Below are 16,461 nucleotides of genomic sequence, written 5' to 3' on the forward strand. Positions count from 1 at the left end.
AAAATGAATTTTTTATAGTAATAATCCTGCACTTGGATTTCTTAATTTGGATTTTCCCCATTTTAAGTACTAAAAGAAATAAATTAATAGTAATTAAAAAATATTTTTAAAAAGGGGCGTGGATATTTTTCATGTTTCCTTACATAAAATATCTAACCATGTTTATATTCGTTTACTGTGCTAAGAACGTATCTATTTCTATCCTCGTTTAGAACTTAGAACTGAGAAGGAGAAATGGAGACATCTCCTTCTGCTTCGATTGGCTACGGGCTTCACCAAAACATATCCAGACGGTCGCCACTGCCCTCTGTGAAGGCCAACAATTCTCGCCTTACCTTTTCTACAACTCTTGTGGGAAACCCACTTCCCCCAAAGCTTTACTTCTCAACTAAACATGCAATTCTCAAAGTTGGACAATCCCCAAGGTCCTTTTCTCTCCTTTTTATCACTACCCATTTCTTTTCTTTTACTCAAGATTCTATATTTTGAATGCCTTTTTTCATTGGGTTGAATTTTGGTGGTTTGTATATTTTTTTTTTCAGGTTACTGAAAGCAGACGGTAATAATCCTTTAGTTGGGGTAATCTCAATGGGAATGTTGGCTCCAAGAAAATTTTTGAGGAAGAGGAAGAAAGTGGAACATTTCAAAGATGCAGCTGATGAAGCTAATCAGAAGAGCTGGAGGAGACTGATGAAGGATATCGAGGACACAGGTTCTGCTTCTACAGTACTTAGACGCCAACGGACTAATGAACAATCTCTTCCTAGAGACTTGGTTTTAGGCACCTTGGTTAGATTTAAGCAGATGAAAAAATGGCAATATGTTAGTGAGGTATCTTTCATTAAATATGTGTATGTTATGAGCCTTATATGATTTAACTTTTTTAACTTTACCTATGTACAATGTTTCCTTTGCCAATAAATATGCTCTAGGTCTTGAGTGAGTTTTAACAATCTGCCCAACATATGCTTCTGACTGATATTGATCAAATACAACATAAAAGAAGAACTTTTGAATTTCAGGAGACTTAATTGGGTTTTTTGTTGATTGCTGATAAAATTTCAACGCATAACTCCCCCTAAATCTAAGAAATCTAACTAGGCGCCAGTATGATGGTGTTGTCATTATAGTGCAAAAGCAAACTATTTTATTTCGTGAAAAGGTAAAAAGTACTATAGCCAAAATAGAAGGCATAATTAAATGCATCCAGGAATGAATTTGGTGCAACAGTGTCTCAGTTTATTTTTGGCAAAACTTCACGGCTTTGCCCTTGGTACCAGTTACTTTGTTCTTGCCGTTCTTTTGATCAATTTAGAAACAAACACACAAAGAGTGAAGGGGGAAAAGAGCAGGGATAAAATACAGATAGACTTACTATCAGACGGAAATGCAACCGCCTACTTTGGAAAATGACTTGAGCTTTGAGTTTCTTGCGGGCAATTATATGTTCCTAGTTTGTAAAAAAAAAGGACTTTTTTTTTGTTCATTTTATTTTGAAGTAGACCAGATCTTTTGAATTATAAATTACGTAAATGTGAAACTGTGTGATTTTTATGTTCTAATTGCTCATTATGTGCTAATCTTTTTTATCCTATAGATTCTTGAGTGGCTTCGAGCACAGAGCTGGTGGGACTTCAGTGAAATGGATTTCATAATGCTTATAACAGCATATGGAAAGCAAGGGGACTTCAACAAGGCTGAGAGAATTATGAGTTTTATGAATAAAAAGGGTTATGCACCAAGTGTTGTCTCACATACTGCTCTTATGGAAGCATATGGAAGAGGAGGTCGATACAATAATGCTGAAGCTATCTTTAGAAGGATGCAGTCTTCAGGCCCTGAACCTTCTGCTCTGACATATCAAATAATACTTAAAATACTAGTTGAGGTAGTTTCCTCAAAAACCCTTTCCTATCTTCTTTAAAACTTTTTCTTGCTTTACGAAATTAATTTATATAGATCTATTAAATAATTATCCACAATATGCTATAGGCAGAGCATCCTTTTTTGGTTTCCAGAAAAGTAGACTATGTTAACTAAGGCATATTTCAAATTGTTTGGTTGCTGTTGGCCTTCTTGTTTTCATTATTTTTTTTGTCTTTCCTGCTTTTATCTGAGCACCCATCTTTCAATATCTTGTTAGGGAAAGAAATTTAAGGAAGCCGAAGAAGTTTTTGAGACAGTTTTGGATAAGGAAAAATCACCTTTGAAGCCGGACCAAAAAATGTTCCACATGATGATTTATATGTATAAGAAGGCTGGGAGTTACGAGAAGGCGCGTAAACTATTTGCCCTGATGGCTGAACGAGGAGTTAAGCAATCCACAGTCACTTACAATAGTCTTATGACATTTGAAACTAATTACAAGGAAGTTTCAAAGATATATGATCAGGTAGAATTTTTGTGCCTTATCTGACTACATTTCATGTCTCTATGTATTATAGCATGTGGATGTGGTTATACTTTTCTTTTTTCAAGAATATTTTATGGAAATCATGAGTTGCACCAATTTTTCTTCAGCCCACCATTCAAAGAGGAACTTTGGAATGATTGTTGAATTGTCTAAGGTTATATGATGTCCAGTATTTCGTTTTGATACGTTATTCTGCTCATGTAAATTTTTTTAACATACCGAGAGATAATGTTGTTTTCTATCATTTAGCTGATGCTAATATCATAAAGTTCCATTCATTTTACTATATGATCCTGTATATTCTCAAATTTTAATATCATCCTGCTTTGGGCACCATATCCTTGATATTCCATTTATAACAGCATGAGGATGATGTATTTAGTAGTGGTCTCAATTGAGGATAGCATATAGATCTTATTTTGATCATCTTGGTTGATAAATTATGTTTAATCAGTGGTCCTATGGTAATACTTCCTTGTACTTTAGTTAAAATTTGTAGCTTAAGAAACTAAAGACTGAATTGCACATAAACAAATGAAAGCCATCACACAAATTAAGCAAATTTTGCAATAAAAAATTATTTAAAGCAAAATCTGTGTTGGAGTCATCCTTAGCTCTCTATATTGAGTGTGAAATCCTTAATCAAGACCTCCTTCTGGGTATGTTTCTGTTGAAAAGATTGTTGGAAATTGGTGTTCTGGTGGTTCTATTTATTTGAGGGAAGGAAAATCCGACACATATGTGATCTTGTGGGTCTTCGCTGGATTTCCAAATTCTGAGGTTGTAACTGCAATTTTCTTTTAGATTATAAAGGTCTAGTTGGTAAAGTTCTTAATCAGCATGTTATGATCTTGAAATGTCTGCTTCAAAAATGGACTTAACCGGTGAAGTGGGTAAATTTTGCGTTAGTCTTTTTTAAACTTTTTGGAGTTGTTGCAATATCCGCTGCAAAAATGTTGTCAACAGCTAAACTTATAATTTTATGTTATGTTTTAGTACTAGAAGATGCAGCATAAACCGTTTGATTTTCAGAGTGATATTAATGTTCTTTTTCCTTCATTTATACATCTATTGTATATATCCATATTTCTGATAGCTTTATCAATTTGTTGGTTTTGACATCCATGGATATTCATGTTGACCTTTCAAAAATGTGTAGCACTTGCAAAATGCCCGTGTAGGTAATCACATTTTTTTTACTATATGTAAGTATGGGCATATCTGTTATGTATGTGTGCTGAAATAGTCCCATGCATCTTAATTTGAAAACACCTCAGTTATCCTGTATCGTATGGTTTATTGTACTTAGGTAATACCAAAATCCAACAAAAGTTTGAAATGGTGGATACCATAATTTTGCTGCAAGAAAATAGACACAAAGTGCTTCATGTCCTTATACCAGTGTCTGATCTTTTGAGTTTTTTGTTCTTTCTCGTTGATGATAAATTTGTAACACTGCAAAATAAAAATGGTATTTTAGATGCAAAGAGCTGGTCTTCGGCCTGATGTCGTGAGTTATGCCTTGCTCATTAATGCTTATGGAAAAGCTAGGAGGGAAGAGGAAGCTTTGGCTGTTTTCGAGGAGATGCTGGATGCTGGAATCAGGTGTGCAAGTTCAACTTGTATAACCAAGTTAGATCCCACTGTGCTTTGATATTAAACTGATGTAGTCAGTAGGTTGAGTTTTTTGCTTGCTTCTAATGTAGAGTTGATGGTTCTCAACAGCCATGCTCACTTGAAAAATAGAACAGGAGCTGAATTCAGCAAAGACATTCACTAATTTTCATATTTGGCACCTCATATTTCTATATTTAAAATTATAAGTCCAGTCAGAACAGTTTGGCCTCTTAATAGATGACCTTCATTAATTTGGTTGTTAACACTCCATTAGAAGGTTAAAGGTCTATGGTGCAACTCCCCCTTACACCTGGCCATGTCAATTTGCACAAAAAAACATTTTAATACCCTAAAAGGTTGATGCAAAGTAGTGGTTTGTATCTTAGATTTATTCAAGTAATAATGGTTTTTGGCGTTAGGAATAGTTCATAGGACTGGTTAAATTGACTTTGATGATTGAAGTCATAATTAGAAGTGAGGCAAACGAACATGTCTTATTTAGTGACTTAAATCTAGGGCAATGTCTTACCAGTGTGCCCAGGTGATCTTGTATTCTTTCTTATACCAGCTTTAGCCAGAATAGAAGAATGTGTGATCATTCTTCGTATGCATGAAGAATAATACCGATTCATATCCAATGTTATTTCCTGTGCATCTTCATGAATATAGATGCAATACCAATACGAGGAGAGTGGACAAGATATAGTTGATGTAGCGGTGAATAATGCCAACTTCATCATGCGATTAGCATGTGACTAACCATTAACTTCTTTTTCTGGTTTAATTTAGGGATTTCAGTTTTCTGGTTTTCATTCACTAATTGACTGTTAAGTTTGTGGCTAGCCATTTAACAGCTATATATTCTTTCTAACCATCAACTTCATTTTTGGGGTTTAATTTAGAGTTGCATTTTCATTTACTAATTGACTTTCAAGTTTGTGGCTAGCCATTTAACAGCTATATATTCTTTCTGTCAAAGTTGATACCCAACCATTTTTTTGGAGGTCTCAGTGCTATCCCATTCTGTCTCTTTTCCAGGCCTACCCATAAATCTTATAATATTTTGCTTGATGCATTTGCAATTTCGGGAATGGTGGAGCAAGCTCGGACTGTGTTCAAAAGCATGAGAAGAGACGGGTAAAGTATTCTAATCTGAAAGTCAAGCTGCTATAAGGACATTTCCAAATGCATGGTTTCTGTTTCCTATGTTTGGTGTTCTTATTTTAGTTCATTCCATTGAAGCTCTATCTTGTACTTAAAAAAGTTAGTTTTAGCTGTGCACCTATCTTTAGGAATGAAATTTGATTATATTTCAAAATTGACATAATTGGCAGCCACATACTCAACCCATTGTTCTTTTTTTTTTTGGGTCACAGGGCGTGGGGATGGGGGTATTTGTAACTTTCTTCTGATTATGTAGTTCTTGAAGGCGTATTGGAAAGTAATACACTAAAAAGTAATGGTTGGAACCGGGCCCACATAATTTCTATTGTTCTCTATTGTATGTATGAAAGAGTTGCTACAACTCAATTTGATTTCAATTACATTATTATTCTTCTAAGTGCAAATCACCTCTGCCATCCAAGTCTTCGAAGTCTATCTAAGCCCTAATATGTTGTAAAGAAAGATTATAATTGGTATCTGGTTATTCATATGTTTTTCTCATGTGATTCTGCCTTAAATGTTGTTCCTCAAAATCCATGGTTTTTGTAAATATTATTTTTCTTTAAAATTGAGTGGAAAAAGATTTGGCTTGTATTCACCTTCAATCAGATTAAGCCATATTTCTTTGATTTCTGCTGTCCATGGAAGCCACCATATCTGCTATCCTTTTCTAATTTTCTTTGCTTTTAGTTTGTCTTGCTATTGATGTTCACTGTATTTTTCTCACCCAATTTTTAGCAAAGCAATACCCATCACATTTGAAACTTTTATTTTCTACAAAAGTAGAATAATATCCAATAAAACTTTTAATGGATGTAATTTTACTCCTCCTGATTGTCTATTAGGACCACTGAGTTTTAAGGTGGTTAGCCTTTTATCCTTATCAAGCACTAACATGTACAATTGATGCAACATCCAAACAGCTACATTAACTTTTACTTTGTACTTCTTTGCAGATACACCCCTGATATCTGCTCTTATACAACTATGTTATTGGCTTATGTCAATGCTTCCAATTTGGAGGGTGCTGAAAATTTCTTCAAAAGACTGAAACAAGATGGGCTTCAACCAAATGTTGTCACATATGGGACGTTGATGAAAGGATATGCCAAGGTAAATAATCTTGAAAAGATGATGGAGACATACGAAGAAATGCAGTTAAATGGTATCATAGCAAATCAAACCATCTTCACGACTCTCATGGATGCGTATGGGAAGAACAGGGACTTTGGTAGTGCTGTTATTTGGTATAAAGAAATGGCATCTTCTGGTGTTCCACCTGACAGGAAAGCAAAAAACATTCTTTTATCTTTAGCCAAAACTGCAGATGAACAGAAAGAGGCCAACCAACTTGTAGGGTGTATGGAGGCAAAGGTTAATGGATTTTCTAGGTTTCTCAATGAAGAAGATTACGGTGATATAGAAGAGGCCAAATCTTGTGAAAAACTGGGTCAGCTATAGTTATCACGAGAAAAGCAATTTGTACATACTTGCATACTCAGTTGATTTGTAAAGCCTGGAATTTTGTCTCCTGGCTGGGTTTTCCTCAGCCATGAAAATATATCACTGAGTTAAATTAGGTTGAGCTTCGCTGGACGCTAGAGCTGTTACACATAGTTACTTGCCATGTTATAATTATTTGATTGCATCTCTAGTATTAATGGCTTTCAAGCTAACTCTTTTCTTGTTATATGTAAGACCAGGTCTTTGTAGAAAAAAGGCTGGATCATCTTGTGATCGACCGCGGTGAACTTACACCGGTACTTCTTGATCTCTACTTGATATAGAAGATAGTAAATTGATGGTTTTGTGCTTATTTTTTATAAATGTTACGAGCTTTTGAGTCTTCAAACTGGAGCCAATCCACCAACTTTTACATTCCCTAGTAAACGAGCTTTCTCTAAATAAATGCAAAAGTTGAAAGGGAAAGAGGGCCAGAGTTTAGGGAAAAGATGCTTTATTAATGAAAAGTTTAAGTACGAACTTCAACAAAATGATAGCCCAACATAAACCTAAGAACTCCTAAGTTGGCAACTTGATCGAAGGATTGTTAAATCCAAAACCGATTTAGACTCAAACCCAAGCCACCAAATTCTGAAGACGCTTCACTCCTGCCCTTACAAGCCTATCTCGATAAGATGCTTCAAGGGTTGTTCATGTTCTTATACAGCTGTTACCAATTGTAATGTCTCCTCATTGGCAGATTTCTCCAAGCGGTCGGCAGCTTTTTCAACCTACAAAATAATTAGGTATAGAAACACCTAACTAACTCATAAGATCCCTAAATCCACTATTGATTAAAAATGAAATTAATTACCTCTGTGTTCCAGTTTGTTCTGGCTGTGAGAATGATTAGAGTTGATGTTTGTAGAAGAACCCCAATAATCATCCCCCACCATATACCCTAAACAACAGTGTTAAAAGACAACTCAAATATTTATTTCAATTTTTTTTGTTAAAAAAAATCAAGTAATAATCTGAGAACAGAGATTGAAGAACCACTTACTGCCACTCCTAAACTAGTTTTGAAGCCAAGAATGCATCCAATTGGAAGACCAATAATGTAGTATGTGGTCAGGTTGACATAAGCCACAATATGTTGCCATCCACTCCCAATGGCCACTCCTGAAATTCCCAAGACAAAGGAGGGGTTCAGCCTGGTGGCTGGTTGTGGTTGGTCTCTTGCTAGTTTTTTCGGAGAAACATACCTGAGAGTATAGGCTGAACGCCATTCAAGAAAACGGAGATGGCAAGCAGTGGAGTCAAATTGGACACTGCTTTTATGACCTCAGCATCGCTTGTGAAAGCTCGACTTAAACCAACTCGAAATATCAAAATAATTGCAGTGAAAACCACACTGATGGAAATGCTGGTTGCATTCACCACTATAACTGAAAATTTGGTGAGCCTTGGATGACCTGCTCCTAGCTCATTGCTCACACGAACACTGTCAAGTCCAGTATTGCCCAATAACCATTAATTAATCACAAATGGCAGATCAAATATGCAGCTATATCTGCAATGCCAAAATGAACATTTTATCCACAACTTGCTTAACTAACCTGGCTGCTGCACTAAGGCCTAAGACGAAGTTGATGTCGCAGTTCCAGTAATTCATGCTGAAAAACGCATGGCTTTAACTATTAGGACTTGTACATGAAAGTCGACCAGGTATTTATGGGAAGAGGCAGCAGGCGTTAACATACCAAATGGAAATGGCGTCTAGTGAGATTGTAGGGTTAGGGAGAAGACCAGATATGAGCACCAGTCCTTGGTTGTACCATATCTCCAAACTGCATTGCCAATTGCTACAAGGTTGACACTAATGATTGATAAATGAAGCTAGATTATGACCATTCGGGTTCTGAAGACATACCAAAGCATAACAGCAGAAGCAGCGGTGAGCTTGCAATAAGGCCAAACTCCTTTAAAAGCCTTCATGGATAAACCGGTCCAAGTCTCTTTGCAAGAAGGACTTAGAACAATGTAGAGCCCGGTGGCAATGACAAGAAACCACCAGGAGAGACTGAGAGTCAGAGCTGCTGCAATAATGCCGTACTCCAATACATCGATCGCAAGCCATGTAAGAAGAATGTGCAAGAGCAATACCCCGACAGACATAAATGCAAGGGGATTAACTATGTTCTGAGCTTGCAGGAACCTCTGCATGGGGCAGCTTAAAGCAAATGCGTAAAGTTGAGGGATCAAACCACGGGCAAAGACTTGGCCCTGCTCGGCTATGCTTTCAGATTGGCCTATTGCTTTAAGGACTGCACCGGAATACCAGTACAGAAATGTGAGGAGGACTGCGGCTCCTATGTGCAAAACGATTGCTCTTTGGCAAATGATGCCCATGGCTGCGTATTTCTTAGCCCCGTAAGCTTGGCCGCACACAGTTTGCACCGCGCTGGCCATGCCCAACTGTTTTTAAGATAATATAAAAAAGTTAAAAATATTAATGAAATTAAATGCAAACAAGAAAAATTTAGTTGACTTTTATGTCTAATTAAGTCACTAAAAAAAAGGTTTTTTAGTACAATATTTTACATTAATGAAATTAAAAAAATATAAATTTAATTTGATCACTCAAATAATTTACTAATCATAATTTTATAAACTATATTTTAGTATCTATATTCACATAAACAATCAGAGTTTTGGGTTCACACCATTTAATTATCAGCCACTCTAACTAAATTCTTTAATTCATCGTTATAATTCATAATATAAGAAAACATTTATAATTGATATATAATTAACCTCGTAACATAGTGCACACAAGCATATCTTTTGTTTTCTATTTTGCAATTATTGCATCCTTAAAACTAAAAGTTGTAAAAATTAAAATAACATATATATATATATATATTTAATATTTCAATAAATGTAATATTAAAGTAATATTTATTATTTTAAAGAAATCTTTAAAAAACTAATAGGACGAAATTCCGTTCATTTGAAACGAGATGAGGATTCTAAATTCTTATTTCAAGTATGTTGGCTTTTGGTTGCAATGATCACTTTCCCCTTTGAGAGGTTAGGTTAGTTACGGTAGGACCAGAGGGAGCAAAAGTATTTCAAACTTTCCCAACGTCTTTTCACTTTTATCTTAAATTATTGGGTAAAATATCTTCACTTTTTTTAGTTTTGATCGTAATTTTACATAAATTTCGATAATTTATTTAAAAAAATATCTTTTATTAAACACATAAATTGTATCATTAATCAACTGTTAATATTTTTATTAATGACGTGATAATATTTTTAAAATAATTTTATTTTTATTAATTTTAAAAATTATTAATATATAAAATATAATTTTTTTATTTTTACAATTTTTTTTCTCTCTCTAACCAAGCATTCTCTCTCTTCTCTCACTAAATTTTTCCACATAGCAACAACGAAGGATGACATGGCAAGCGTCGATCAGACGTTCCTAGGCTAAATCCGATCGCAAGAATGTCGAATTTGGCTTTCCCTAGCTAAATCCAGTAGCGACGACAGAGGATAACACGGCAAGCATTGAACGAATGTTCTCTGGCTAAATCCGATCGCAGGAACATTAGATCTAGCAGGTGCTAACTAGCCAGATCTAGTCATGGGAATGCCAGATCACGCCCTTCCAACCCAAACTGGCACTTGTCGACGTCACAAGAATGCTAGATCGCGGAGTAGCTAGCCGACGTAAGGGAACGTTGTCGACTGAACTAAAAGAAAAGAAAAGAGTAGAGAAAGAAGAAAGGTATTTAAAACATTTCAGGTTTGCTCGTTAACGTCATGTATTAATACTAATAGACTCGCTTAAAATTATTATTAAAACTTAAATAGAGTCAAGGCATTTTACCATAAATTATTTATCCTACCATAGTGACAAATTTATTGAACAAATCCAAAGATAAAATTTAATATTCATCACTACATAAACCAATTGATGTGAAATCAGGTGAGACAAAAGAATTTGACCTAAATTATGTATATTATCCCTAGTGCTTGAAAAGTTTATACTATATTATCCCTCAATAAAGTTAATAAAAAAAAAAAAACATACCATAATCCCATAAGCAAGACCCTGAATTCCCACGCTGGCTATGGAGGCTCCCGCCAGCTCCAATGCGCCAAGATGACCGGTGACCATCAAGGTGACGAAGCTCAACAAGTAATTGAATACTGAGACAATTATGGATGCGCCAGACAGCACCCAAAGGAGCCTTGACTCCCATGCAACCAGCCTCGCCCACCATCCCACTCCCACTCCCACTCCCACTGCTTCTCTTTTCTCCAAAACCTCTTCGATTGCATCCGAAGGCAAATCATAAACATTATTCCTCCATACTAGCAGGGGTTGCTGCTCCCCTGTGCTCATGTTTTCCGCTTATGATATGTACAGTCAGTCTGTCTGGTACGATTAATTTTCTTTTTCCGATGGTAGAAGCTGATATCTAGAATGTCATCGTATCCAGTACTTATGGTTTCCTTGAGGAACATTTCTTAACTTATATTTGCGGTGTTAATAATCCGGAAAAAATAATTGGGTGCAACCATGAAATTGGTCCCCGTGTTCAACTACCCGTTGATTTTTAAGAGGGGTAGATATTACGAAACGTATCCGGAAAAATAATGTTGAAATTTATTGACCTTCCATTTATTATCTTGTCAACAAAAGAAAACTATTATTGCATGTAATTAGGCTTTTACGTAATGCCAATTGCTTATGGTAGAGTGACTTACTGACTTTGGAGTTTTCAAGGGCTAGTTTAGAGCCTGAAGAGTACCCATGGCCGCCAGCTTTCTGTTCCAATAGTGTGTAGGAGGAGAAGTGTGTCCCATATATAGGTAAATTGCCAAAATGGGTCATCAAAATTTTTTTTATTTTGATTTTTAGTCGCCCATGTTCTAAAAGTTATGTTTTGGTCCACAATCTTACAAAATGAAATCTACAATCTTAGCTGCCCAACCATTTGTTTTTGATAGCAGCTTTATTGAGATAAAAAAAGTGGAGGGTTCCATCAAAGAACAATGCGACACAACAACAGAAGCAAAAGGACAGAAAAAGACGTGAAACAGAACCAGAAAAGCAAACCAAACAACTGGGGCAAACAACGAAGGGCAGAAAAAGATTATTAAACGTACTTGACTTGAAAACATTGTCCCCCAACACCAAACAATACACCAGCATAGCCGCATAGCGTCATCTAACCTGTAATATATATATATATATAACATATGCACTTCTTTTTCACAAGGGTGTTCTTCATTGGTTTGGCCACATAGTCCATTAATATTGTTGGCGTGAAGGATTACATTAAATTTTTTGAGCCTACCTGGAAAGTGAACAGGGACATCTCCCTCTCCCTTCCTTTCTCCTCTGGTTTTTACAATTTGTTCTAGGAGAAAAGTTGCTGCAGCCAACAAGGCTTCAAAGTTTAGCTAGAATTGTATGTACCGATATAGATTTTACTCCCACAATATTTAATCGAACTGAAGGAGATGCTTCACGGGAGATCAAGATGCTTTAGGAGATAACGTGAACAAGTTGCTGATATTATCGATGGCTTATTTTAATACGGTCAAAATATTCATCAAATCTCTATATTCATGCATTTTGTTCAAATTAATCCCTATATTCAAAATCAAAATAATTTAATCTCTTAATTTTAAAAATTTTTCAATTTAATCATTTTTTTAATGACATTTGACATGGTAGTATCACGTGACACTAATATGATGACATGACAATGCTGACGTGGTAGATCAAGAAAAAAACTTTTCAAAAAAAATCTTTGTCAAGTCATAAAGATTAAATTGAACAAAATTAAAGTGTTGAGGAAATAAATAAAAGAAATAAAAATATAAATATTTAAGTAGATGATACATATATTTATTAATAAATCAAATGTTTAAATGTAAAAGATTTATGGTGTTAAGAAATATATATTTTTTTTGGCTCGATCATTTTATTCTATAATAAGTACATTAATTTATCTATTTTTCAAAAATTAATATTGAATTCCCTTTTTATAAAAAAAATTCCAATATTTTATCTTGATCCTCTTGGATATATACTTAGTGACAGTATCGGAATTTACACAAATCCTAAAAATGTTTAGAATTAAGGTTTTGTTTTCACAATTATAAATAGTAATAGCCACTCTTCTCCTTGACCATTTCTCAATTTTCTTCTTCGTTCTTTGTTTTTCTCGTTAAAAATTTAATTCATCAATTACTTGTTACGAAATTCGGGTAATAACAACAGATTTACGTTTTTGGATTTTGATTTGGATTTTTTTTCTTAAATTCTTTAATTTAAGGGCTAAACAGCTCTTTGATGAGAACGTTTGTGAGTATTTGAGTCTCATTGTTTTTGGTTTTTTTTTTAAATGAAAAAGGGAGATATGGAGTTAACAATGATTATAAAAATAATTTCTTATTCTGACTTTCTTAATTTGGGTATAACAAACCTTTTATTACACCCATCAAATCTGAACTACTCCACCCCTTCAATTTTGGTTTGTTTTTTATGTTTTTATTTTGTTTAATATTTCAGGTCATATTTTTTAGGCTGGAATGTTCTGGATTAAAGATGGCTGATCGAGTTAAATATAATTGTAAATATTTGTACTATTTCATTTTGTATTTACAATTTATTTGTAGATTCAAATTAATAATTTAAATTTAAATTTAGCATAATTTAAATGTAATTTTTGAATTTAAATAAAATCATTACATAAGAAATTTTAAATAAATTTAAATAAAAGGTAAATTGGGTAAGGGTTGAATAATTCCAAAAGAATGGGTATTTGTAAATTGTAAAAATTGTAACTAAATCAACATTTTTTTAATTTGCGTTCAACTCAAATTAAAAACGAAGTCAAATTTAGAATATAAATTTCACATTTTTATACTATTATTTATAGAAGAAAAAAATAATTTATTTAACCTTTTTATATTATTTTATTCTAACATAATGTAAGTTATTCATCAAAATCTGGCTTTATATATGAAAAATTTTTTTCGAAATTTTTTTTATAGAAGATGAATTCAAACTTAATTTTTGCAAAAAAGATAAATTAATGTACATATTCTGGAATCAAATAATGAAGTAAAAGAATATTTATATATGTTTTTTAACATCATAAATCGTTTACACTTAAACATTTAGCTTATTAATAAGTTTATATATCATCTACTTAAATATTTATATTTTTTAAATATTTTTTTAATTTAATCCCTTAGCACCTTAATTTTATTCAATTTATTCCCTATAATATGACACATATTTTTTTTTGGAAAAATCTTTTTTCTTGATCTATCTCGTTAGCATTGTCACGTGGCACTGACATGTCAACATTGGCCACATGTCAGTTCCACGTCAACATTGTCATGAAATCATACTAGTACCACGTAGCACTATCATGTCATCATGTCGATGTCAAATGGTATTGACACGTCATCGTATTAATGTTATGTCAACGTTGATGCCATCTCCTTTAATAGCAAAATAGGATGTTATTAGGGAAAATGACTAAATTAAAGCAATTTCTAAAATTAAAAGACTAGATTACTTCGATTTTGATTATAAAAACTAAATTGAATAAAATGCATGAATACAAAGACTTATTGGATATTTTGATCATTTTAATTTTGAACATCTTCATTGGCCGGAAGAATATCTAGATTTCATTTAAGTTAGTATTTCTTTTTGAAACAAAACTTTAAAACCCAGTAAACTCTTTACCCATTGATAGATGTGTCAATATGGGTTGACTTTGCCTAGCTTGGCCCAAACCCTCGTGGGCTGCAAAAATGGTAAAAAGACTTGTCCAATTCTTGTACTTTTCAATTTTATTCAATTTAGTCTCTATACTCAAAATCGAAGCAATTTAGTCTTTTTATTTTGAGAATTTCATCAATTTAGTCCATTTCCTTAACAATATTCAATTTTTTCGTTAAAAGATGACATCAGCGATGACGTGTCACATTTTGATGACATAGCAATGTCACGTGGCATTGGGTGATGACTTGATAATGTCACGTGGCACTAAACGATGATGTTTCAATGCTGATGTGGCACTTACATGCTGACATGTTAGTGTTGACGTGACATTCCCATGCTAACATGGCACTGACATGCTGACATGTCAATGCTACATAACAGATTAAAAAAATTCTGTCACGTCGTAAGGACTAAATTAAACAAAATTGAGATGTTGAGGGACTAAATTGAGAAAAATATTTAAAAAGTACAAAATCTTTAAGTAGATTATTGATATGCTTATTAATAAGCTAAATATTTAAGTGTTAAAAAATATATAAAAATATTTTCTTACTTGATTATTTGATTCTAAAATATGTAAATTAATTTATCTTTTTTACAAAAATTAAGTTTAAATTCTCCTTCTATAAAAAAAATTTTGAAAAAATTTCATACCTACAGTCAAATTTAGATGAATAACTTACATTATGTTAAAATCGAATAATATAAAATGACTAAATATGTTGATTTAGTTACAACTTTCACAATTTACAAATATACATTCTTTTGAAGTTATTCAACTCTTACCCAATTTACTTTTTATTTAAATTTACTCAAATTAGCAAAATATACTGATTTAATTACAACTTTCACAATTTACAAATACACTTTCTTCTGAAATTATTCAACTCTAACCCAAACTTATCATTCATTTAAATTTACTTAAAATTTCTTATAAAACGATTTTATTTAAATTCAAATACCACAATAATTTTAATATAAATTTAAATTTAAATTAATATTTTGGATCTACAAAAATTTTATTAATAAAATAAAATTCTAAAAAGACCTATCTAGTCATAGTACTCTTTAATTTTGTTCAATTTAGTCCTTGTACTCAAAATCGAAACAATTTAGTCCCTTGATTTTGAAAATTTTATCAATTTAGTCCATCTCCCCAACGGCATCCAATTTTTCCGTTAAAGGATGATGTCAGCGTTGATGTATTACATTTTGATGATGTGGCAATGCCACGTGGCATCGAATGATGATGTGGCAATGCCATGTGGCATTGGGTGATGACGTGGTGATGCCGTGTGGCACTTACATGCTGACGTGTCAGTGATGATGTGGCAATGACATGTTGACATGGCAGTGACACGTTGACATGTCAGTGCCACGTGGTAAATAAAAAAAAATTTTACTACGTCATAAGGACTAAATTGAACAAAAATATATAGCATAGGGACTAAATTGAACAAAATTAAGATGTTAAGAGACTAAATTGAAAAACATATTTGAAAAATACAAATCTTTAAGTAGATTATTTCTATACTTATTAATAAGCCAAATATTTAAGTGTAAAAGATTTATGGTGTTAAAAAATATAAATAAATATTTTCTTACTTGATTATTTGATTTTAGAACATCTAAATTAATTTATCTTTTTTACAAAAATTAAGAGTGAATTCTCTTTTTATAAAAAAAATTTTGAAAAAATTTCATACCTGAAGTCAAATTTAAATGAATAACTTGTATTATGTTAAAATAAAATAATACAAAATGACTAAATAAATTATTTTTTCTTCTATTATAATAGTATAAAAATTTGAAATTTATTTAACTTGGTTTTTAACTTGAGTTAGAGTCAAATTAGCAAAATGTGTTAATTTAGTTTTTTCTTTTAAAAAAATGAAGAACTGATATATAGAGTTAACGATGATACAAGTTATAGTTGATGAAGTTAAATATAACTGTAAATATTTGTACTAATATTTGCTAAATCTATATATCA

The 16,461-nt window shown here is 32.9% G+C and overlaps 2 protein-coding genes across 2 annotated transcripts; one reads left to right on the top strand and one right to left on the bottom strand.

Annotated features, from left to right (window-relative positions):
• LOC18612185 (pentatricopeptide repeat-containing protein At3g59040) lies at window positions 176–7,010 on the top strand. The gene is made up of 7 exons (XM_007048831.2): window positions 176–425; window positions 543–831; window positions 1,598–1,888; window positions 2,144–2,392; window positions 3,894–4,018; window positions 5,069–5,167; window positions 6,151–7,010. Exons 1-7 carry the CDS (start codon window positions 235–237, stop codon window positions 6,653–6,655), a joined length of 1,749 nt encoding a protein of 582 aa, XP_007048893.2. The 5' UTR covers window positions 176–234; the 3' UTR covers window positions 6,656–7,010.
• Window positions 7,135–11,173, bottom strand: LOC18612186 (protein DETOXIFICATION 41). The gene is made up of 8 exons (XM_007048832.2): window positions 10,743–11,173; window positions 8,571–9,115; window positions 8,401–8,487; window positions 8,257–8,313; window positions 7,903–8,141; window positions 7,701–7,819; window positions 7,512–7,598; window positions 7,135–7,428 (listed from the first exon to the last, which is right to left on the bottom strand). The coding sequence occupies exons 1-8, from the start codon at window positions 11,055–11,057 to the stop codon at window positions 7,357–7,359; spliced, it is 1,521 nt and encodes a 506-aa protein (XP_007048894.2). The 5' UTR covers window positions 11,058–11,173; the 3' UTR covers window positions 7,135–7,356.

Source organism: Theobroma cacao, chromosome 1 (genome assembly GCF_000208745.1).
Source record: "Theobroma cacao cultivar B97-61/B2 chromosome 1, Criollo_cocoa_genome_V2, whole genome shotgun sequence".
Lineage (NCBI taxonomy): Eukaryota > Viridiplantae > Streptophyta > Magnoliopsida > Malvales > Malvaceae > Theobroma > Theobroma cacao.

What these genes read in the sequence shown, in the direction of transcription:
- LOC18612185 (XM_007048831.2), top strand. Translation starts at nt 235, where the DNA reads ATGGAGACATCTCCTTCTGCTTCGATTGGCTACGGGCTTCACCAAAAC. An exon ending in TACTTAAAATACTAGTTGAG is followed by an intron (nt 1,889 to 2,143) that starts GTAGTTTCCTCA and finishes ATATCTTGTTAG; the next exon opens with GGAAAGAAATTTAAGGAAGC. An exon ending in TTTCAAAGATATATGATCAG is followed by an intron (nt 2,393 to 3,893) that starts GTAGAATTTTTG and finishes ATGGTATTTTAG; the next exon opens with ATGCAAAGAGCTGGTCTTCG.
- LOC18612186 (XM_007048832.2), bottom strand. Translation starts at nt 11,057, where the DNA reads ATGAGCACAGGGGAGCAGCAACCCCTGCTAGTATGGAGGAATAATGTT. An exon ending in GTCTTGCTTATGGGATTATG is followed by an intron (nt 9,116 to 10,742) that starts GTATGTTTTTTT and finishes TCTTAAAAACAG; the next exon opens with TTGGGCATGGCCAGCGCGGT. An exon ending in AAACTAGTTTAGGAGTGGCA is followed by an intron (nt 7,599 to 7,700) that starts GTAAGTGGTTCT and finishes ACTGTTGTTTAG; the next exon opens with GGTATATGGTGGGGGATGAT.